Source organism: Cygnus atratus, chromosome 3 (genome assembly GCF_013377495.2).
Source record: "Cygnus atratus isolate AKBS03 ecotype Queensland, Australia chromosome 3, CAtr_DNAZoo_HiC_assembly, whole genome shotgun sequence".
NCBI classification, from domain to species: domain Eukaryota; kingdom Metazoa; phylum Chordata; class Aves; order Anseriformes; family Anatidae; genus Cygnus; species Cygnus atratus.
The window spans coordinates 118048622-118072080 of NC_066364.1; the positions used below are offsets into that span (position 1 = coordinate 118048622).

The 23459-nt window shown below is 43.6% G+C and overlaps 1 protein-coding gene across 6 annotated transcripts in view; it reads right to left on the reverse strand.

Annotated features, from left to right (window-relative positions):
• Positions 1-23459, reverse strand: part of CCDC85A (coiled-coil domain containing 85A) — a 182408-nt gene that overhangs the window by 60364 nt on the left and 98585 nt on the right. For 4 of the 6 annotated variants that reach the window (XM_035565443.2, XM_050709441.1, XM_050709440.1 and 1 more), the window contains 2 exons: positions 19188-19350; positions 14828-15743 (listed from right to left, as the gene is read on the reverse strand). In XM_035565443.2, the coding sequence (XP_035421336.1) occupies positions 14828-15743; positions 19188-19350 (1079 nt within the window). Of the gene's footprint in view, positions 1-14827; positions 15744-18118; positions 18338-19187; positions 19351-19691; positions 19804-23459 lie in introns of those variants that run through there. The other 2 variants (XM_035565446.2, XM_035565444.2) reach the window with 2 other exon arrangements.

Below are 23459 nucleotides of genomic sequence, written 5' to 3' on the forward strand. Positions count from 1 at the left end.
AACCTTAGAGACATTTTCAGTTTTCTTCTTGGTATATAGACAAAGGTGTTGCTAGTTTGTATTTTTTAATGCACGCTCACGACTCAAGCTTCATCTGGCTCAGGCACAATAAACGCCACCACTTGGAAAGCATATTCACCGAACTGAAGGCAAAACACAAGATGCACCAGTTACCACATGAATAGTCTGGACACAGTGTTAGAGGATTCTGTGTTTACTGACTGTCAGTGATATCTCACGAGTTCAGCCTAAAAGTAAAATGATAGGGATTACACCTTGATGTGCTGACCCTTTCAAAATATCTGGGAGTTGTTTTGAGAAACTATTTTATTTTTCATACAATTATCACTGTTTGTTTTTTTAGTACACTCCTTACATTTTTAAATAGTTGTTTTTTTTTTTTTTTATTCAGGGGTTCACAGTTTAATTTCCGGACCATCATCCAGTAAAATTTAAAATGACAAAAATGTGATAATCCCATGCCTTTTTTTTTAATAATTGGTTGTTTTTTTGTTTGTTTTTTATAAATACATTAGGAATGGTTTTACAGGAGAAAATTATACGGCTCTGCAAAAAAAAATTTTTTAAAGCAAAGATATTTAGACAAGTGCTACATCAGAAAAAGCACCATATGTTCCCATATTTCAGCATTAAAGACAAAACACCTGTTAAATGAAAAGCAATAAAGTTTTTCCCCACAAGCTACTGCCCCAAGAACTTAAGAACATGCACTTATTTCAAGTACCATATAATCAGACCAATCTAATTAAGAAGGAGATAATTAAAAGACTAGAAGGTTGCTAAATCACGCCTAGGACACACAACCTGATGTTTGCTCTAGTTTACAAGTATACAAGTAAGATTAAAATAGTAACAGTGCCAGTGTTCCTTTAATCTCTGGACAAGTTTCAACCATCAAATTGCACTCAGTCCACAGCTCAGCATAAGAAATGCCATTAAAAACTCAATACTGGGATGGCAGGAAGCTGCTGTAACTGCAGGAACTTCCCACTCTCATGGCAAGAGCCATTACCGTAGCGCTGTGGTCGCTTATCGCAGGATGGAAACGTTCAGGCTGTCAGTTTGCAATGTCAGAGCCTGGTTCCCCACCGAGTGGGCATTACGACAAAGCTTCAAAATCCTGGACTGAATTCCAATCGGTGCCATTCACAGTTTCTAGAAGTGACCACGCTACAGTTACTTTGTGCTGGAAGCCTCCATCTTTTGGCAGACAGCGAGAACATCACCCAGCTTGCCTCAAACCCAGCCACTCCTGCATGTGACTTCGGGTAAACATTTCAAGCTGCAGGACTTGAAGGATAGCAGCAGCAACCATCTACCTGCTAGAAGTGAGTCCACTGGAAGAAAAGGGCATTCAGCCGGAAGTCTCAAAAATGCACTAGTTCACCAAGATCCTATCTCCCACTTCTGCCAAGTCACGCAGATGTTCATACTCCGAGGCCTGTCAGGGAGATCTGTATCTCACTAGCACTTCCCCTGTTCCCTGGCACGTTCCCTGACACACTATGGATTGACACTAAGGGTAAAAAGGAACATCTTGCCACAATATTCCCTCCTCTCGCCCCCCCCCCCTTTTTTTTTTTTTTTTTAAAGTGAAAGAGCTTTCTTTTTCAATTTTATTTTGACGAAAGATGAATATTCCTTTTGATTGTACCTGACTAGTTGACTAAAATCCCCAGCTGGTAACACCTCAGATTCATATCAGCATCTTTATTTCCTAAATGAAGACGACTACAGCTACACACCCATCTTGCAACATTAAAAACGTGCCAAAAAAGGCAGAAAAATTTCCTTAGTACAGCTATCACAGCACTCCATTTTTCCCTCAGTTTGGATTTATTGCAAGTCACTATGTTGAAGGAGAGATTTCAGACGCCCTGTAAATGCAAGAGATACATTAACATCATAGCGGTTGCCTACTGCACACACACAAAAAATTAAAAATAGCTTTGATCCCCACTGGCCTGGTTAGCATAATTCATGAAATTCAGGAAGGAAGGAAACAGGTTGCCTTAAGACTTGATTTTGAAAGGAAACACATTGAAAGTGTTTGTATCAAGCTAATTGTTCGCTAAGGTGTTTTCTAGGCACATGAGTAACCTCAGCCCCAGTTCTTATGCCGCACTCAAACAGACTGAGAAAGAAGCTGTTAGAAAACTGGTATGATGCAATGGAAATAACCAGTAGCTAAAATGCAGGAAATCTGGATTTAAGGTTTAGCTGGTGGCTGATTGATCCTGTCTTGTCATTTGTTCAGCCCATTGTTCGTTCATGCACAAGGTGAAGACCACAGTATTTGCTTCCTCGGTAAATTGTTTTGAGAACTACTGGTAAGTTGTAAATAACATCCAGGCACTTCCAACAGGTGTAAGAGCTTACTCAGGTTAACAGCACGTCCACAGCTGTTTGCAGGTATCGAGGTCTCAGCTCCACGAGACCATCATGCCTGTATCAGTTCTCTTTGTGAGGACCAGAAACCGAGTCTGACTGCCACCGCTGCAGGAGGGTTGTCATCAGGCAGGGCCCCTCCAGCCAGCCAAACCCACGCGACTACTTCCTCAAACACCACCTCCAGCCCTTCCTCTCATTTCAAGCACAATTTCACTTCAACATCATGATTCCTCCAGTGAGAGACGTCAGCTGTCTTCTGCCACTTCCCAACATGTTGTTTCCATCACCTTACTCTAGCCCCAAATTAAACTCTTCCCTACCAAGAAGTATTTGCTTTTAAAACTCTGATCATGCCCAGCCTCTAAACTGCAGAACTGAGGTAGTAAAAAAAAAAAAAAAAAAAAAGGAAAACCCAAAAGAATGAGCTGCTTAAATGAAGAACCACAAATAGTATGCATTCTTCTAACTTCACACATGCAAAAAAGCCAACATTTAAAAAAATAATCACTTTTGCACATGATCACATGATCTAATAATTATTCTCACGTGAAGAATAAAGATAATCAATATTATTTTAAGAGAACCATTAGAAAGTTTAAATATGAGAATTCCACAATTTCACACCAAGGCCTGCTGCTCCTTGACCGTCAGTAGCTGACTTTGATGTGTCCTGTGCCTTACAAGCAATCTTCTGGGTCCCCCCTTCCACTGATTTCCAGGAGGAGCTGGCATGTGGCTCTCACAAAGCCTGCACTTTATTCATTTGATCCAATTGCTCTCCACCAGGCTGTCCCAGACTGACATCTGTCTGTCCAGCAGTTGTACATCAGAAAAACTCCTTGTGCAGAATGGAAGCCCAGTCAGCAGAGAGTCACTTGGGAGCAGGGGGAAGCACAGGACGACACAGACCAGAATCCGTTCAGCTTTGGGCACAACCCAGAAGCAGCTGCCAGGAGTTTATCAGGGAGCAGAGGACAGGTACACAGAAGGACAAATGCTCGTCTGCTCCTGCGGGACCAGGGCAACAAGCACCTACTCTCTGCAAGCCCATTACCCCACGCACTCCCCGCCTGGCAGCGTGATGCCGCACAGACCACTGGGCAGCACAGCCCCATGCCAGCTGAATCCTGGGGTCCCTCAGCAGACCTGCACCTGGACTGAGCTACAAACACATCTGGGTTGCTAAAAGGGACAGTGCCTACATCAGGAGAGAATGGTCATGCAACCTGTAAGTCAAAGAACTACTTCTAATTTACACCATTAAAATAGAGAAACTTACGTTTGCTTATATGCAACAAGCATCTATGGGTGTGGAAAAAATTGAGTGTTCTCAGATTTGTACTCCCCAAATTCCCAGTCAGATTCCTGGAGCAGTAAAGAAAGTGTCTCTCCAGAACCCCTCCCAGTGCATTTCACCAAACAGAACAGGACACAGATTTAGTACTTAGAAACCCCTGTATCAACAGCCATGCTAGCAAGACGAGTCAAGCAGCTAGCTGGTTTACACTTCATCTGGCTCACACAACCACTCACCCCCCAAGGCACCTGGATACTGCACTGCTGGTAAGGACACAGGCACTATAAGACTCAAGTGTTTGGAATGAAGATGCTCCTGGTTCCCTGGGAAACAGCATTTCCTAACAGACTGAACACGAACATTATCCGAATTCTTCTCGCTCCAGACAGCGACAATCTACTAATCACTTTCATCTCCCATTCCAGGCTTTTTCCTCTGAGTTTCAATAGCCTACTGCTTCCTCTGCATCATGATGCAATTCTGGGCTGCACTACAAGAACAAATTAATTAAATTTTAACAAAACTTTGGGGCTATTAAAAGCACTCGATTAAAAATGATAAAATTGAGAGCAAGTGTCACCTGACTGCACCTGGTCAACACCTTGTTTCTCTAGTAACAAAGACAAAAAATACCCCAAACCTCACATTAGATTATTACATGTAGGATTGACACCTAACATCAGTTTACTGAAAGAAAATACATCTGCTAAGTGCACCTCAGTCAAATGCAGAACAGACAGAACCAAGATTTGCTACACTACGAGTACAGAACTTTTCACATTGATAAATTTAACAGATATTTTGCCCTCAAAGAAAAAAAAGCTGTTTCTCTTTCAAACATCCTTCATTAATCCTTCAAATATTGATTTTTCAAACGGATATCAGAACCATCTCTTGATTTTGTTAGAGGTAAAAAAAAAAAAAAAAAGTATTAAAATAAAAAGCACCACCAGGCAACAGAGCTTGAATAGAATATGTTGCCCAGGAAACTGACTCCTAGCTTCAGTGTCTACAGTACACATTCCCAGGTGGCAGTTGATAAGCATTGACTTGTCTTTTAAGTACAATGAACTGTTTAATTTGGGTGGCTGTAGAGTAATAAGGAAAGAGGGTAAGGCAAGTCCTTTTGAGCTACATCTCTGTTTAGACTTCCCTAAGTATCTTTTCGGTACTCCATGAGTCTACAACTGCATATAACTGCAGTAGTGTGATCAATACAAAGAGTTAGAAATATCCAACTCATTCTTATCAAAACCAGGATGATGGAGTTGCTTGAGAAGATAAAACTCAGAGCCATGCTTCCGAAATAGCCTGATCAGTCAGTTCCATGCTGGCAGGCAATCCAGCAATTCATTTTTATCAGCTTGAGTTCAACTTTTCAGTACACTCTATGAGACAAGCAATCTTTCAATTTTATTATTTCTATAAAGGAGGTAAAATATGCAAATAGCAATGCCTGACTGCTGAAATTAGGATTAATTTTAAATACGCTCAGGATGCTTTTTGTCCTCCCGACATTCCAAAATATTCATGTGCTATGGTAGCAAGCAGTCAACATGTAGGATTTAGCATTATTGACTGGAACATAGATCATGTGCCAAGTTCCAACAACAAGGAATAAATCAAAACGTTCTTAGCACCTGTACCTGGAGGAGACATTGATTCTGGTATCTTCTGCTGTTTAGTTAAGACTGCAGAGCCTTTGGTCTTGGTGGCTGGAGATCTGGTTAGGAAAAAAAACCGTTGTTGGAATGCTTTGCTTTTATTCGCATTAAATCCGTTTTCTTTATGGATTTAATGATACTGCAAAAGCCTGAAATTCAAAGTTAAGTTAAAGTTACAAAAACCTTTAAAACAGCCTCAAGGAAGCAAGATGAACTACAATAAGAGGCAAGGGACTTCATTCAGGGCACTGCAGGGACACGGGTATTTAGGCATCTTGCTTTGTTCTGGGGATCTAATCTCAGTACAAGTCATGTGCCCAACAAGGAGTGAAGTGCAAAATACTCGGATCTGAGCCAATTTTCAGGTTCTGCTTCACATCTTTCATATGCTCACGCTTGATGCATTCAGCTGCCTTCAGTGAAGCTTTTTTTTCTTCCTCACAATCAAACAGTACTTTTAGAGACCCACCTTAATGCCATCAGTAATGTTTTCTAACCACAAAAATCGTAAGATGGATTTTTAACATCATTAGGATTCATCCACTGTAAAACAAAATTGGACTCAGCAGCCAAGAGGGGATGTGGGTCACCAATCAATGCTTTTCTCCAGGCTTATCTGAACTTCATATAGAAGTACGCTACACAGTGATGAATCAGACCTGTACCCTTTGTCAAAAGCATGTGGTTTTTTTTTTCCCTTCAAATCCCAGTTACAAATACATGTTCCAAAAGCCTACAGGAAGCGTTGATCAATGCAAATTTTTACCACTCACACGAAGATAAAAGAGATGCAGTGAAATAAATACAGTGACCTTTGAGGCCAAACATTTGAAAGAAATGTCTCACTACTAATCAAATAAGGTATTTTTGGATATCTGTTTGATGTAACAGGCGTAAAGCCCTGGAATAATTTGGCTAACCTTGAGAAGGTACCAAAAAAAAGGTTCAGTACTGTTGCTTACCACATGGCTCACTGTGATCTCCTGGATGTAACACATCTGTTATTCATGACAGGGCTTGAACACTGTTGTATTTGATTAGTCTAAATAACCATTTAAATAATGATACGGACTTCTTCAAAACAATACTATAAATCTTGTAACCATTTTTCCCTTATGTAACCTGACCTATCTGTACTAATTCACAGCAAAGTAAAAAATAAAAGGTCAAAGAAACATTTAACTTGCTAAAGTATACAAGTGCAAAACTGCTAGCCCCCTCCTCTCACCAAGGATGCAGAGATAATGCAAATAAGCCCAAAGTTTTACAGCAGAACTGACAAGCTGAACTAAGACTACTTGGTTTTCACAGGCTTTATGTAACTGTTCATCTCTTAGGACAACCTACCTCAAGATATCAGCTTTCCCATTCACAATCAATAAATCTGCAAACATTTTCATGCTGTGTATCACCAAATGCTTGAGGACAGATCTCAAATCATGATCCTGACTCTTCTCTGTGTAATTTGCAGAATTTGAAGCACTAAAAGAGACTTCCAAAAATATTAAATGTGCATAGACTGCTATCATTATGGTATGGGCGGGGAGGGTTGTTTGTTTGCTTGATTGCTTTTAGTATATATCCTCCCCCCACATTAAACTTGTATAATTACTTTCCTCAGAACCAACTTGCTGTTACTACTAGTGTATCTGTATCTTTTAGTCCAAGGCCTCCTCCAGGCTATCCATTCCCTTTCCTCATTTTCTTTGGTATCTTTCTGTTGTGATACTGTTGGAAAATCCCAGAACAAGCGATCTGATTTCGAGAGAACTTGAAAAAAACTCAAAAGCAGGGAAATAGAGAAGGGCGGATTTTTCTTTTTTGTTTATTTAAATATGCTTTTAGATTTCTTGATTGTGAATTCCCCACATTAATGAAAATCCTTAATTCACATGCATAAAGGAATCAAAGAATGTTACTAAAACCCTTCACATTACTTGAGTTTTGCAACAAAGGTGAAGACCAAACTGTTAAGTCCTTGACGAATATCACAAGTCACAGCTAGAGAATAAGAGTATGGGGAAAAAAATGCATCCTCATATGAAAGAGCAACAACCAGAAGAACCATCTTACAAAAATTAGAAATTGCTACACTGGATCAGACCACTGATGCACTCAACATTTTAGCCTCCTTTTTTCCCCAGCAGGAATCAGGACCAGCTGTTTTAGATCAAGGCAAACCAAAAAGCTTGCCATTAACAGCAATGGAACAAAATGCCAGAGTAAAGCTCATTCTCAGTTCCTGTTACTTAGAAGCTGACGTTTGCCTTAAATCAGATGAATTAGATCTCTTCTCCCAAATGCCAGCAATTTCTGTGTTTTCACATTATCTTTCATTTTGTGTTACCCAAAGGAATGCCTGATACTGCTCAGGACCCTGACTGCCGTTGTGCTCTGTATCATTTCATAGCAGCGATAGCCTGGCTAGTCTGCCAGTGTGGCTTAAGAGTTTAGTTACAATTGAGTATCCTCCTAAAGCACTCTTCCAAATTCCACAGCACAGTGCTCTATCAGTTTTTCTTTACTAAGGCTTAATAGCGCAGTTATCTTCAGACAGACAAGAACATCAACACTTACACAGCGGTCTCTTCTACAGCTTCAAGTGTGAGGTTGTGGGAAAGCCAATCACACCACAAGCATCACATAATTCAGTTGTAGACCTTTCACCAGTGTGGCTGTTAAGCGTAAGGCATACTTCTTTCTGCGTTAAGAAGCAAAGCTCAGTGTTTCAGTCCTAGCTCATTCTCTGAATAGAGTCCACTCATTAACTATTCGAAAAGAACATACCGACAAGATTTATATCAAGATCATTACTTGAAGATAATTCTCAATGTTCTCTCAGTAACTATATAGCAGTGTGTATGACAATAAGACCTAAGACAAGCTATGCTTCAGTTTATTAATTAAAACATGACTTACTAGCTCAGAAACTAATGAATTTTTCGTTGCTAGCGACATTTCTTATGTACACAAAGCTTTATTATACCTCATTAAATACCCTATAATTGGGAATGCCTCACTGTCCTGCAACACCTGTCACTGTCTATGCACTTTGTGTGTGAATGATGGTATAAAATTTTAACCCCATGCTACACTGACTGCTGTGCTCTTCCCTAGTTATTAAACCAACCAGCTCCAGTCCCTACACAACCTGCAGCAATTCTCTATTATTAACTTCCTAATAATTTTTTAAAAAAAAATCTCAAAAACCATTCCATTAATAGATAAAATAGAAAAAAAATAACAGGACATCTTTTAGTAAAAGCACATAGTATATCCTACAAGGCTCAAGTACTTAAATAAGCAACACTTACCAAGAATTATTATTATAATATTCTAACTCTGCATTAGAATTGTCAAATTCTCTGTCTCTGGCAATTTAATCACTGTAATATTTTAATATATACTTTACTACAATAAAATCAAATCACAGTAACTCAGGAAGCTGTGCACAAGACAAGGTCACGTAAGGTCCTGTCCTCAAATTAAAGGTACTCTCTCCTAGCAAGGACTCAGACAAGGCTTTGATGTGAGGACTCTCCATTCCAGCACAAAAAAATAAAAAAATTCTGCCCACCTATTGCAAGAAGACAACACTAACTGCCCTCCAAGCTCTTGATGATTCTCCTGCTGATGTAAAGGCAAACATCTTGCATCTTGACCAAACAGGAAAAATAAGCTTTTCTATTTTTTTTTAAGTACATGCTGAAACAAGCTCCTACTCACCACTCAGGAAATAAGTTAATTTTAAAAACATACGTTGAATAAACTGAAAAAACAATACATCCCAGGTGTAACACTAATGGAGTCAGGGGATGAGCCCAAGGGCTGGCCTGCAGAGTGCTTGTCAAGACACTGTCAGTAGTGGCCATGATCTACTGTTAGCCTTTCACCTCTGGAGGTCCTTGTTCAGGCGTCAGAGAGGTTCCAGCAGACTCAGAGCCAGCCAGCAGAGCCACTGACCTCCCCTTTTCACTGCCTAATGCCTGCAGCAAGGGCACAGCTCGAAGGTCTGAAGGGAGAGCTGCTGGCAGGGCTGCCCCCAGGCCTCTGTCACTACAGCATGACACAACAAGCAGGGAACAAGTACCTGGCTCCCTGGCAGCAGCTGTACACTTGTCAGTTCACGCCTACCTTATCACACACGCAGGCTAGCTCAGACCCTGTTCTAAAAGGCACGTGGTGTGCTGGTGGTGGTTTAAGGACAGCATACCCCATGTAGGAACCTCCTGCCTGCTCTGGTACTCGTAGTGAAAGGGCTACTGCCTCCAAAGACAGGCTGAATTAGCATGAAGTCGTTACTACAAAACCAGCATCGTGTAGCACGACATGCCATCTAGGAGAAAAAGGATGGAAGTATAAAACCTCTAAGTGGTGACTTCGCAGACAGTGCTACGTATCACACGTGGCTGTGGTTTACTTGTAGCCCCATAATGGGTGGTGTTCAGCTGTTCTGCTGAATCCTTGCTACGCTTCCACCATAACGTGTGATACCATTGCATCACGGCATCAAACAGACAGCAGCAGAAGCAAACCTCTGCAGTCAGCCTGGTCTGAATGCCCCAAATCTTTCAGCAATTGGAGTGCTGGAACATCCATACAACTGTTAGAAACAAGACAAGTTTCTTTACAAAGGGGCTTCAGTCTTTTTATTAACATATCAATACTTTTGCTGGAAAGATGATTCACCACACACTAAAATATTTACACCCAAACTGTTTTTGTCAGTGAAGTTAAGGATACGTAAGTGTAAACTGCTCCCACAAGCCCTACGTGAGTTTCTAGGAGGTTCATCATTTTGGTATTATAAGCCACATTTTCAACCTGACCAATTACTCCACAAAAAAGTGAGTTTGGTAATAAACACAGCATGTTCTAATCACATACACATTCACATATCATGCCCCAGTTCTCTTACAGCATGTGATAACTAAAACTGACTGACAAGTCTGATGCAAAACCTATGGAATTCAATTGAAAGACTCCCATTGACATAAAAGTTTCAGAGCTCTACAATTAAAATAATAAATGTCTGAAATAAACAGTAGATAAATTCATACTGACAAGCAAAAAATTCAATCCATCCTGTAGCCTTGGCTTACACAACCGATTGCTCTCAGGAATAAGCAATGCTGTATCAGGTCTCACGTGGCAGATGTACAGTAGTGGGTGCCATCGGGAAAGCTCAAGTTACACGCAGTGTTGTGCACTGTATTCATGACAGGCAAATTACTTCCATTTCAACTGTAAGAAAAATAATGCGAGTAAAGCTACGCAGAATGACATCATTTCACTGTTTGGCCAGCAGGATGTGAGCTATTTCCACTGAGAGGGTATCAGTTAATTCAGTAACATTAGTACAAGTTTTCTCTCACTGCAGCCATACTGCAGTTCCCTCTTTGTACTCAGCGCAGCAAAATAAAAGTGTTTTCTTATTTTATTTTCCTCGTAAGAAGCACATTTATAGCAGGAATTGTTCAAGATTGAAGCCAAGTTTAACTTACAAATACTCTTGCTCAAGAGGTGCTGCTGCATCTGTTCTCCCAGCCCTCACACCTCCTGTGGTACGTACAGTGTTAGTCAGCAGTTTTACTGCTCTTCATTAATAACCTCAGCAGGAAGCAAAAAGCATGTATGAAAGCCTTCTGATATTTTCCCTTCACATAAAAGTCAAAGCCCAGGGTAAAACAAAGGACTGCTTAAAATAGAAAGTTTACAATAAATTGCTTGGAATAAAAACACCACTTAGATTGCAAATGCTGAAAGCACATTAATTTATACAGAGGCACTTACACCCCACGTATTTGTGTCAAAGTTAAAGACTGTCATCTATTATTCTAGAGCATAAATGCTCTCTATAAAACATTGTTACCACTGGTATTTTCTCTTCTAATTTCAGCAGTCTTTCTATCCCAAATACCTCTGTGCTCATTAGCCAGAACACTCGAGTGATCACAGCAAAAGACAGTTATCATGTTTTATGTGGGTGGGGCCTTTAAGAAAAGGAAATACATATGTTTTCTATTAGCAACCATCAAGCCAAACTTAGCTTTCAGACACCATTTTCTGTCACTCCAAAAGTTGAGGATACACGTTTCAGAAGAATGTGTCAAATACTGCACTAAGTTACCTTTTTTTTTTTTTTCCTTTTTTAAAGCTTTATAAATCTTATCAATGAAAAGTGAACTGTCATACAAGGAAAAATGACAAGAGCAAACCTTTGAGAATAGAAAATGAAGAAAATTATGAAAGAAAATGTTATCACCTCATCCTTTATTCCTTCAGCTGTTCCTAAGGACAAAAGAGAGCTTCCAACCTGCTGTAACTTCTTGTTGTACCTCATAACAGCCTGAAATACTCATGAGGCCAAAATGACTAATGCATATACCATATTCTGTAAAGCAGACTTTAGCTACGCATCCTATTTCTGATGCCACTGTAATATTACATTGAAATGAATCTAGCTTGAGAGTTTGACCACAACCTGCAATGATTCTAACTCCATTCCGTGTGTGTTTACACATGAGGTTCTGGTACAGAAAACCATACGTTACTGAATACATTGGTTCCCCATGGTCACACAGGTGCTAACAAGACAAGAATTTAGGGCAAACAGGAGGTGTTAGCAATGTATGGGAGCCCTCATTCCAACAGAAGTAGCTAGGCTGTTAGCATACATGCTTTCTAATTAGGAATAGCAATTTCAGGTAGACAGCATAGTACTTTGAAGAATGAGGTTTGATGTGCAGAGGAATACCTTCCCCTCTCAAATGTGATTTGGAGTCGAGTTAAGACCAACGGAGACCAGCCAGCCCTCTACCGAGTTTGTTAAGTTCTGATTACATCATTTTATATATTTATAAGTCAGAAGATTTTAGTCTTTGCTAGTCATCATTAGGATCACAAACACTTCACCCTTGTGGCTCAGACAAGTGTCAGAGCACAAGTACAATTTGCCCTGCAAGACAACCACATAGGCGTGCAAATGCCTCCTAGGTAGCTACACTCCAAACTTTACAATAAACTAGGTTTCACCAACATGACATAATTTACTTACTACACAATTTTGGGATAAGAATCAAGAACAGCATCCTTTTACATTTCTCATCAGAATTTCCAAGCTGTATTTTCCTAAGTTCCTCACAGCAGATGCCAAAAAAAAACAAACACCTCAATGCACAGCTCCCCACCTATAATCAAGTGGCAGGTTCATGCAAACAGGTACACAAGAAGTGTGTAAATCAAGATATACACATTCCTTTCCCAACAATAACAAGTGATGACAGCCAGTACTTTTACCATGTTCACGTTAACTGTTCTTCCCTGTGTTTACAGTGTCTGACAGCAACAAAACCCCCAAACCCCTGTGAGGACCAAGTATTTTCCTGAAGTTTAAGGCTGGTTCCTCACAGCAAAGCTGTCAGTTTCCACCACCAACCAAAGGGAGTCCAAGGTCAGACCAATGCCAGAAGTAAACCTCACAGCTAACATCTGTCCCATGCCTGCATCAAGTTATACAAATATGAAAGAAGAAACATTTGACAACTCACTGGTGAGCCAAGTCCTCTGCAAAAATGATTATATTAAGAGCAGGACAGGCAAAACTCTGATTAAAGTCAATAAACAGACTCCCAAATCAGCAGCTGCCATCTCCAGCTCCTTGTGGATCGAGTCCAAGTTGTACATCAATGAAATACTCTGCACAAAGGACGCCAGTCATCTCACGTTTAAAGTAACAACTGCTTTCACTGGTAATAATGTGGCTGTGTTCTCAGCAAGACTATTCGGATCAAGAAAACCAACCCATCAGAAAACCCATCATGCTGGGAACAGAGAAAAAACATATCTTTGTCTGCAACTGAATTTTAAAAATAAATACCTAAAACCTTACATCACCTTTCTACATTATCAGCAAGTGTGATTAAGAAGCCACCTTTCTGGTTCCATACTTCACTCTACTTACAGTCAGGTCAATTTACTCATTTTAAACAGAAAGAACTGAATGAAGTACAGTATTTAAAGCAAGTTTTACAAGACCAACTTTTAAAAGGTATGTGTTACACATCTTCGCAAAGTTGTCAAGCACTCTTATTAATCGTTTTAAAATGTTTTAGAAGCGCATGAGAAGTCTCTAACACCACTTTGGGGTGTGTCAGCCCTGTCAAATATATCCATTTCACTACTAGGAATCTGGATTTGTCCCTACAGAGCAGGTTAACTGAAGGCATTCTGTAAGCTAAGATAATCATCATAGATAAAACGGACAGATGTGAGAGAGCAACATGATAAATGGTGAGGACAGCACCAGGCACAGGGCTCACTCCATCTCCCATGCAGATCCAACAAGTGCTCGGTTCCACCGATGTCAACACAACTTCTTGCAGCTGCTTATAAAACGTAAACACGTGAACTCCATCCAAGACAATTTACTAAGGCAAAATACTCACTTCAGAGGATGCCTTCAAATCTTCTGTAAAGGTCTGAGAAATAGGTTTTCACGTATACAAGATGGTAATTTCTTTTATGAAAACATCTCAAAGCACAAAGAAAAAACTGGAGCAGACTATAGAACTTCTACTAAATCTACAAAAAGTTATTCCAGCAGCACAGTAGGATGTTTGAACTTTGTAGTCATTTCATTTGCTGTATTTCATTCCTTTCAATAGTGTCATAACTGTCAGGCTTTCAAAACACTGAAATATTTGAATTGTGACTATCTTAAAAAAGTAGTTAATTGCAATCACTGAGGATACACAGCTCTTAGAAGCCGGCCTGTTTGTTGGGCATTTTTCTGAAGTGCAGCAGTAACACCATCACACATATAAAGCACCCTAAGATCCTCCTTCATTTTTTGATTTATTATAATTAAACACTGCAAAGCCCCAACTTTGCATAAGCTGCAGAAGGTATTAGATTCATTTATACTGAGCCTCACTCATCATCTGGGTTCTTTCCAAAGTTTATGAGAAAAAGATATAGGAAGCCTTCCACCAATAAATGGGAATTTTTACAATCGTGAAAGCCTCAGACGAACTAGGTTGGGGTGGAAGTGAAACAGGAGATATTCACCTCCACTCCGCTGACTCAAACATAGGCAAGACAACATAAGCATCTCCCCTCTAACCAACGTAAACATAAATCTACCTAGGGACAGGCAGTTTACACCTACCAGCCACAGAGCAGGCTCAAGGCCACGAGCTGTTTCTCTATACCTTAGAGACAAACACTCGAGATCCACTTCTCCATTTTTAAAATCCACCCAACAGCTACTGGACAGGCAAACAGGTACACTCTGATTAATTCACTTGCTACAGGAATAATGCTAACACTAGACTTGTTGCCTTTCATTTCATATTAAAAAAAACATATATTCCTTTTCCATTAACATCTGAAATACCGCGGAAACTGCCTTAATAGTTTTCAGAGCACATTTTCCCTAAGTTTATCGACCCACCATTCATTCCGTTGTATATACTTCTGTGGTGAGGGGAGAGGTCATCTGTTACTTGTCTCCTGAGGGTACCTTCTCTGCTGCCTCCGCTGAGATGTTTGAGATGCTCCGGGCTCCCTCCATAGTGTTGTTTGAGATGCTCAGGGCTCGTACCCCTCACTTTGTGGAGATGTTCTGTACTTCCGCTCTGTGTGTGCTTTTGAAGATGATCTGGGCTGCTACTGCTGTGCTTTTGATGCTCAGGACTGCTACCAGGCCTCTGCTTTTGAAAGTGTTCAGGGCTACTACTCAAAACATGCTTTGGGAGAGTTTCTGGACTGCTACTGCTGTGCTTTTGTTGTTCAGGTGCTTTGACAATGGTTTTGTGATGCTCTGGACTTGGTCCTTTCAGGTGATGATCAGGACTGCCAGAACCCCTCGGCTTCTGGAGGTGCTCGGGGCTGATACTCCTGTGCTTCTGATGCTCAGGGCTTCCTTCACCCCGAGTTTTTTGGAGATGTTCTGGACTAGTACTTGGATGATGTTTATGATGATCCGGACTGTCTGTACTTCCCGTGCTAGAAGTGCTACTGCCGTCGCCGACATCTCTTATGTAAGCACTCGTTGCAGTTAATTGGCATAGGCTGATTTGGCTGTCAATAGAGCTCCGGCTGCCCGCTCCACCACTCTTCTCCTCATCCAGCAACACACACAGCTCTTTCAGCTCCAGGTTCTCCTTAACCACTTCTTCTTGTCTCACCTCCAATTCCTTCAGCTTCTGTAAGTATAAGGCAACCTCTTTGTGCATAACGCTCGCGCTGTATCTGCCCAATCTCTGCCACTCACGGGACACCTTCTTGCCTTTCTGCCTGTCATCATCCAGAAAGCAGCAAAGGTCTCTCAGTTCTTGGTTATCTTCCTGCAGCTTCTGATTGATATCCTTTAAAAGGAAAGAGAATCATGACAGGGAAGTGTTTAAAAGAATCAACGTTATACCATCACACTATACAAGCCAGTGCCATAAAACCAACATCTAAGCACACGAGCAAGGCATAAATAATTGTGTAGATCTGGCATACAATATCATGCTTTAAACAAAGCTGCTGCCCAGTAAAAAAATGAATATAGCATAGAGCTAATCCTGAAGGATTCAAAGACTAACTTCTGATACAGCATAAAAATGTTGTGTGTTTAATTCATGTTCATCCTAAATATCAGAATAATTTAGGTCCCAAATTGGGCAAAGATCACAAGCTCTCTCATGAGGATCTCATTCCCTTGAGAAATATTCACATGCAAGTTACTGCTGAATAAAACCATAAGGTACATCAGAAATTGTAATCTCAATTATTAACATTTATAGTCCCTATTCCCTAAAGCATATTCACATTAAAAAGTGAGCGTTTCAGAGATTTAAGATATTTGGGTTTTGTTTGATTTCACTTCAGATTTCCATAAGAGAACCTTATCAATCACCACTTTACCAGCCTTGCTTCAACCACTCTGAAATAACTAATCTGCTTTAACAGATTTTTCACTCCTAATAAAACAAAGAACGTGATTCCACACCCTTCTCTAAGCAAGGAACCATCTGAAGCAAAAATGTTCAAGCTATTACTATAATCAGAATAACATGCCAAAGAAAATATTTTCACTATTTCATGTTCCTAGTTCTACTAAACTGGCTTGTGACCATATTTATCTTTCTCTTATTTAACCGTTCATCCATCCTTATGCACATTATTACAAGTAGAGATTAGCTGCAATTGTCAAAAATTTAGCCTTACGAAAAGCCCATTTTAGCACAGTTTCTTCAAAAAATGAAGCTTCTGCAACGCCACCAGATGTGTGTGCATGCACACGTGCATTTGATCCTCTCAGAACAACTTGGAACTTGAGTGATTTCAACCCAGATTCAGCAAAGGAGAAATCTCAATGAGGCTACACAGTAGCCTCAAAAAATCTATGCTGGAGAGAAGTATTTAAAATGATCCCATAGTAGAACAGAAGAGTTTGTGTGGAAGCCCTCAATTCATCAGGCAGAAGCAGGAGGCACTGCGACCAGGCATCGCTGGTCACTGTTCCTCACAGCCCCATTCTTTCACCTGGGACAAAGGAGGGCCTAAAGCCTTGTTTTCCCAAATTCCTTTCAGAAGTTCCAGCTGAGGCAGCTAACAAATGGAGGAAGTTAAACATCACTTAGGGAGTTCAGCACGGAGAGAAGAATTTGTCACTCCTTCCTACACATCTTGGTGTGTCCTGTTACTTATCCAGCAGATAAATAAATCCATACAATGGCACAACACCTTCCTACAGAGCTCGGAGAAAGACACTGTTGTTGAAATTTAACTCGTTTTTAAAACATGAGATCTGTTTTTACCGACGTGCTGTCACTGACAGGTCTCACTCGCAGACACCATGTATTCTCAGTAGGCAGAGGGGACTCATACAGACACCCTCGCACTTTCCGGAACGGGAAAACCTGGGAGACAGGCACAGTCTTCCCCCACATGCTATTTATCTTACGTCATGCTACTATCAAGGACGCTTTCTCACTAATTTACTTGTCTACAGCCACCCTGCAGATCAAGATTGCTGTTCTAACATACTCTCACATAAAAATGCTAAAGCCCCCACTGCCTCTGGGTCTTCTCCCCTTCCCTCCGACTTCACCTCACCAAAGGAATTTCAGAAAATGATCTCACTTCTCAAAGCAGCGAGACAGAAGGTTTTTGCAGTCATGCCTGCCTTGAGCTAACTCTCTGGGTCTGTAATGCACCTGTACATGCTACAGCAGGGTAATTACCTGTAAGCAGTCACACTCTCTCCCCAACCATGGGAAGCACAGAAGGAAACATTAGGGACTATGATTCTCATTCAAGCAGAGAGTTAAATCAAGAAGGGGTAAATCGTTACAGACTTGGTCTGCCTCTCAGCATAGGCCACAGAAGATGCCGCTGATGGTGGCATGATCAGAGATGCATTACCATCAGATGTCCTCCTCACCCAGCAAACTGTGGACTGCTTCTGGTCACCTCCAGCCAAGCCCCAGGGTTTCCCACCACCTGCATACCCCGCATCCTGGACATGACCGGCTCTCTGAGCAGCCTGCCGGGCTACCCGACAGTTCAGTAAGCCATCCTAAAACAGCGACTGCAAGCTGCATAACACAAGCAAAGGGTTTTGGATGCCTGCGGCTCCGCACACTGGGATCTTTCGCACGCACCCGATGGCGCCGCTTAACCCGGCTGCGACCCAGCAGGGCCAGCTCCGCTAAGGGCGACACGGCACGGCACGGCACGGCCCGGGCGCTACCTTGAGGCCGCGGATCTCGCCCAGGTGGAGCTGGAGGCGGCGGTTCACCTCGCGGATGAGGTTGCTGTGGTCCAGCATCGCGCTCATCTTCTCGGCCTCGGCGCGGCGCAGGCTGCGGATCAGCTCCTCCTTGCTCCACTTGAGCAGCTCCTCGTCCGACACCTTGGACAGGTCCTCGGCCGCCGCCGCCCCGCAACTTTCCGCCGCCACTTTGGCCATGGCGGCGGCCGGGGGGCACCCCGCCGCGGGGGGCGGCCGGGGCTCGCGGGGGGGGCCCGTCGGGGCGCGGGCAGCGGCCGAAAGGAGAAGGAGAAAGCGGGGGAGAAGCCGGGCAGCAAACTTCCCCGGTCGGGAAAGGAAAAGGTGAAAAAAGAGGAAAAAGAAAAAAAGAAGAAAAAAAAAAAAGCAGGAACCCCGCAAGCTCGGCTCTCTCCCGAAGCGCACGCTGTTGGCACGGCTCGGTTCCGGCCGGCACAGCTCGGTATGGCACGACACGGATCAGCACGGCAGGGCTCAGGCGGGCGCACCACGCCGCCGGCTTTTCAGCGGGGCGCGCCGCCACGTGCGGGCCCGCGCGGGCGGAGCGGGGGCGTGGCCTCGGCCGTGGGAGGGGCCGCGGGCGGGCCGCGGGCGGGGCCTGTCCCGGCGCTGTCCCGGCGGCCCGCGGGCGCCCCCTGCCGGCCCCGGGCCGCACGTACAGGAGGTTGGGGCTGCGGGGACCTGACCGCTCCGGGGTTCTCCTGCGCCCACCCGTCTCTTAAACCCTCTGAGATTCTTCCCAGTGTGAGGAACAAAGCTTTGGATGAAAGCGTCTGAGCAGCCACAGCAACGATACAGTGAAAGGCCGCGAAGAGGGGCTGCCATCCCTTATGGCCACGCACCCCCCGCTGCTGTGCTACCAAGTACGGGCTGCCTGGGGGCGAGGCAGCAGCAAGCACCGGCCTTCCTTACCCCTCGCAGCCAGCAGTGTGCCAGCTGTACGGTCACACGATGCCACGTTTCTTACCAACAGGTAGCTGAAGAATGGTCGAGCAATGTTAGTCCGAAAGCTCCAAGGAAGAACACCCACCTGCCTCGGCCCGGCGGCGCTCCTGGGGCACAGCACCTCACAGCCCTTGTCGCGGGGTGCCACGGGAAGCCTGGACCTGAGCCCAGCAGCCTCGGGACCGCTGCCTTCCAGCGACATGGAATGTCTCCACAAGTGCCTCGTGTCCGCGGGAGGTACGGCTTTCCTGCAGACACAAACATGAAAGGAGAATTCACAGAGCCATTAGGGAGAGTTTAATAAAGCCCAACTTAAAAAGTGTGGGGCAAATGTAACCCTAACGGTCGAACTAAGCACGTATGGAGTGAAACTAACCTGGAATATTTCGATGCAAAGAGGATCTAATTTCTCATGCACTCACGCCTGTGTAACAAGATCAAAACGAAAGCGCAAGGGGGACATAATTATTCCCATCTCTTGGCAGGTTTAAAACTTGACTTTTATAGTCCGCCTTGCTGCTCAAGTGCCAAGTACTTCCCTGTGCCTGCGCTACTCATCATCAGTGGTGATGCCCTGAAACAAACTCACTTTTTGCATTAAAGCTGATTTTTTGTCTTACTCCCCTGAATATTCCCATTCACAGGCTGAAGGGCAGAGACTAAGCAGATGGGCAAGGGGACTGCGACGCTGGGATGGCAGCAGCCTCTGTCCAGTGGCAAGGGGACCTGCAGTCTCCTTCCCTTTCAGCTCTTGTGATGCGTGCCAAACGCTAGCAGCAAGGGGACCCGCATCCAGGTCCACCTCCAGAGCTGACCGTGGTTTGCCAACCACTGACATTTTCCCTGCTGTGCCCTGCTCGGCCCTGGACGCAGCTATTGTGCTGCTAATCCTCGCCGGCAGGTCCTCGAGGGCTGGCACCAGCTTTTCACTGCTGCCTGTAGGTTATCTACCACTTCACGTCTCCAATTGCTGGGTGGAGCCTGAGCACTGCCCTAACCAATAATAAATACATGGTGATTTTACAAACACTTCTCACTGGGTATCTCCAGTGAGGCCCTAAAGCTGTTCAATAGTTGTCTGCCAAAAATGTGTCACACAAAGGAATGCTTTCGTAGCCGTCATTTTACACAAAGATGGCTAAATTGTTTTTGTTCAGACTTTCCAAAAATATTTTTGAGCAGAGTTCAGACTTGAAAAATGTCATCTCCAAATTGGAAGGAAGTGGCAAGAGCTTTAAAAATGAAAAGTTCAAGTAATTTTAATTACAGTTGCTTCTAGACGTTCCACTCATCATTCAAGCGTCTGCAGAAGCCACCCAACGCAGCTTCGCCCACACTGGGCTGCTGCCTGGCCCCAGCTGGAGTTCACCACGGGCTCATCACCCATCCGTCCCGTCCCTTGGCAGAGCTCCAGCCCTCCCTGCTGCTGCCAGCGTGTGATGGCCCCTCCTCGCCTCCTCACCCTGTCCTTCCTAACAATCCTGCACCCAGCCACAGCAACACCCGGTCCCCTGAGCTATCCCACCATGCCTCCATCACCTCCAGGAGATCGCAGCCCCACAAGCACACGCAGATCTACGGGCACTTCAGAGAGGCAGCCAGCTGTGCCCGTTCCCCAGATAAAGCAGGAGGGCTCCCCCCTGCAGTGCTGTCCTCTTGGCACCTCCTCGCTTGCATGTGCATGCCCTAGGTGGGCACCCTTCAGCCCTGTCATTTCTGATGTCTCTCGTGCCCATCACCCCGCATCCTGATTCCTAATCTGGCCTACCACTTCCTCTCTTGCCTGCTGGTCGCCAGCTCTCTCCTGTCCCTCCGCAGGCTGAAGTTCTCCTCACCAAGTCGGCCAGCCTGTTGGCAAAGATGCTTTCGCCTGATTTGGGCAGGTGGGTCCATCCCTTCCCAGCAGTCCTCAACACCCAAATGGTCCCACAGCCAGAAGAGCCAAATCCCTGCTGTCAGCACCAGCTACACACCCACTCACTGACCACCAGCTCCATCCACTCCTCCTCACACCCCTTTCCCTCACCGCCAGGATGGAGGGGGACTCATCGGGGTCCCCATGCCTTGGCCCTTGCCCTAAGAGCCACGTAGTCTCCCTTAGCACACTGCAGGACCCCCCGGCAGCGTCACTGGTACCCATGGGGAAAAGCAGCAGGGGACAACAGTCCAAGGGCTGCAGTAGCTGCACAGGTAGCTCTTTCCTGCAGGCACAGGAAGAGCTGCCATCCAGGTGCCAAATGCCACAAGCAGCAGCCTCTGCTGTCACGGGAGTCTCTGCTTTCTGACAAGCATGGACTCCAGCTGCCCCTCCTTGATTTCACTGTACATGTATCATTAGGTGAACGCGTTCACATGAGAATATTTTACAATACAGAGTAGAACAACTTTTCCTACCCAAGTCTCATACAGTGCTCAGTGTTAGTACATACAAAAATTCATAGACTGACACTAAGCAGTCCATATAACATTTTCTGCTTCATTGCCTGCCCACTTCCATCACACAAGTACGGATAATGCCATAGCTAGAGCTGACTTTCTCTGGTGTTCATAACTGCTACAGGCAGAATCCTTGTCCTTTGACTTCACAAGAGGTAAGAGCAAACGGCCAACCTTCATCTAACCCAAACTTCTGTGTGGTCACCATCCAGTGTCTGAGCTACACTCACCTTCTCTGGCTTAAACCCACTGCTTAGGCATGGTTTATTTATACTGCAGCTTTTAATAAATCCATAGCAGTACAGGTGGCCAGTGTCCTTTCCAGCTTTAAATGAGATTAAAGACAGCGTGCTACATGAAAGGGGAAGCGACTCAAATATTCATTGGATTTCCAAAGCTCTTGTGCCCACGTGCCCGTGGCTTTTCAGAAGCCTCCCACCATTCTCGGCTCTGCCAGGCTTTCCTCTGCGAACGCGCTCCCAAACAACACTGGCCAACAACCACAGCAGCACAGCACAGCCGACGCTCCGGTAAGCACAGAAAGTAAAAATGAGTGGAAACAGCAGAGACTACAAACCTCTCAGACAAAGCTGGCTACGTGAGAGCATACTGCGTGATTCTTAAATGTTCTTGCCAGTGTTTCAGCTTTATTGCAACGCTTAGGTGCCAAACAACTCCACAAATATAGTTTTCAGTGCCACTATCAGCATTTTTGTAAAGTAGGCAACATGCAGCTTTCTTATCCCAAGAATATTTTTGAGAGAGAAAAACATTCATGGATTACAACTAAGAAAATGTAGAAGAAATCTAGAAAAAAATTCCAAACTAGCAATCTGGAGAGGGAAAAGAAAGTCTCTGCTTTAAACCCTTTAATTAGATATCTATCTAAATAGCTTCTATTTATTCTCTAAGAAAAAAAAAATTGTTTCATAAGAAATTATCTTTTTTCAAAATTTAGAAACTTTTCAAAATTTCAAGAAGAAAAAAGTTTGCTCTGAACTTCCTCCTACTACCACCTCCACACTTCTCATGATCTAGTGATCACACAACCATGTGGTGAGCCTCATCAGCTTCATGAGTCAAATTAAAAACAAAACCAACTGCTAAAATATAATGACTGGTTTCCCAGTGGATGGCTGCGCTGATGTGGCTCGCAGTGCCTTTATCAGATGCAAGGGAGGTGAAGGGAATGCAGAACCCTAGGAGTGGAGGTGGAACAAGACCAGCCGCATAGATAGCAGCCAGCATTCAGGGCGGATTAAACACACCGTGACAGTGAGCCTGCAGCACAGCCACTAAAATACCCTGGGATGAGAGGAGTAGAGAGTAATTAGCACTTCCTGCCTGACTTCATGTGGTGACTGCAGTTCAGCCAGACCTGCAGAGTTCACTTGGAATCTATAACAGAATGAAAAATCCTGAAATATCTCACAGGGGCACTGTGCTTTTTATTTCAATTGGAAAACTGATGGGAGTCTTTTGCAGCCCTCTTCCAGGACAAATCTGAGGTCCCCAGATCAGGGATTACTCACAGGGGTGCCAGTAAAAGATTCTGCTGCTCAAATTGACTTGGAAATTGCTTTTGAAAGTATTGGCCAATACTCCTAAACATGTTTGTTCGCTACAGTGAGGAGCATGTAAATGGACATGCATCGCAATTTGCTCAAGGTTAAACAAATGGTTGGATGACTGATCCTTAGAAACAAAACGAAATATAGAAACAGGCACCTTTCCAACCCAGCAGAATACGTACCTGACACAATAAGACATCCAAAGATATTAGAATGAAATAATTATAACCGTTTATGGGGTTGATTTTATCATGAAGAGCTTGGCAACTTTTCCACACAGCTAACAGTTTGTTCTGGCTGGGATCCAAAATAGATACATAACCAGAGCATCTGTGGGTTTGTTTTAATTG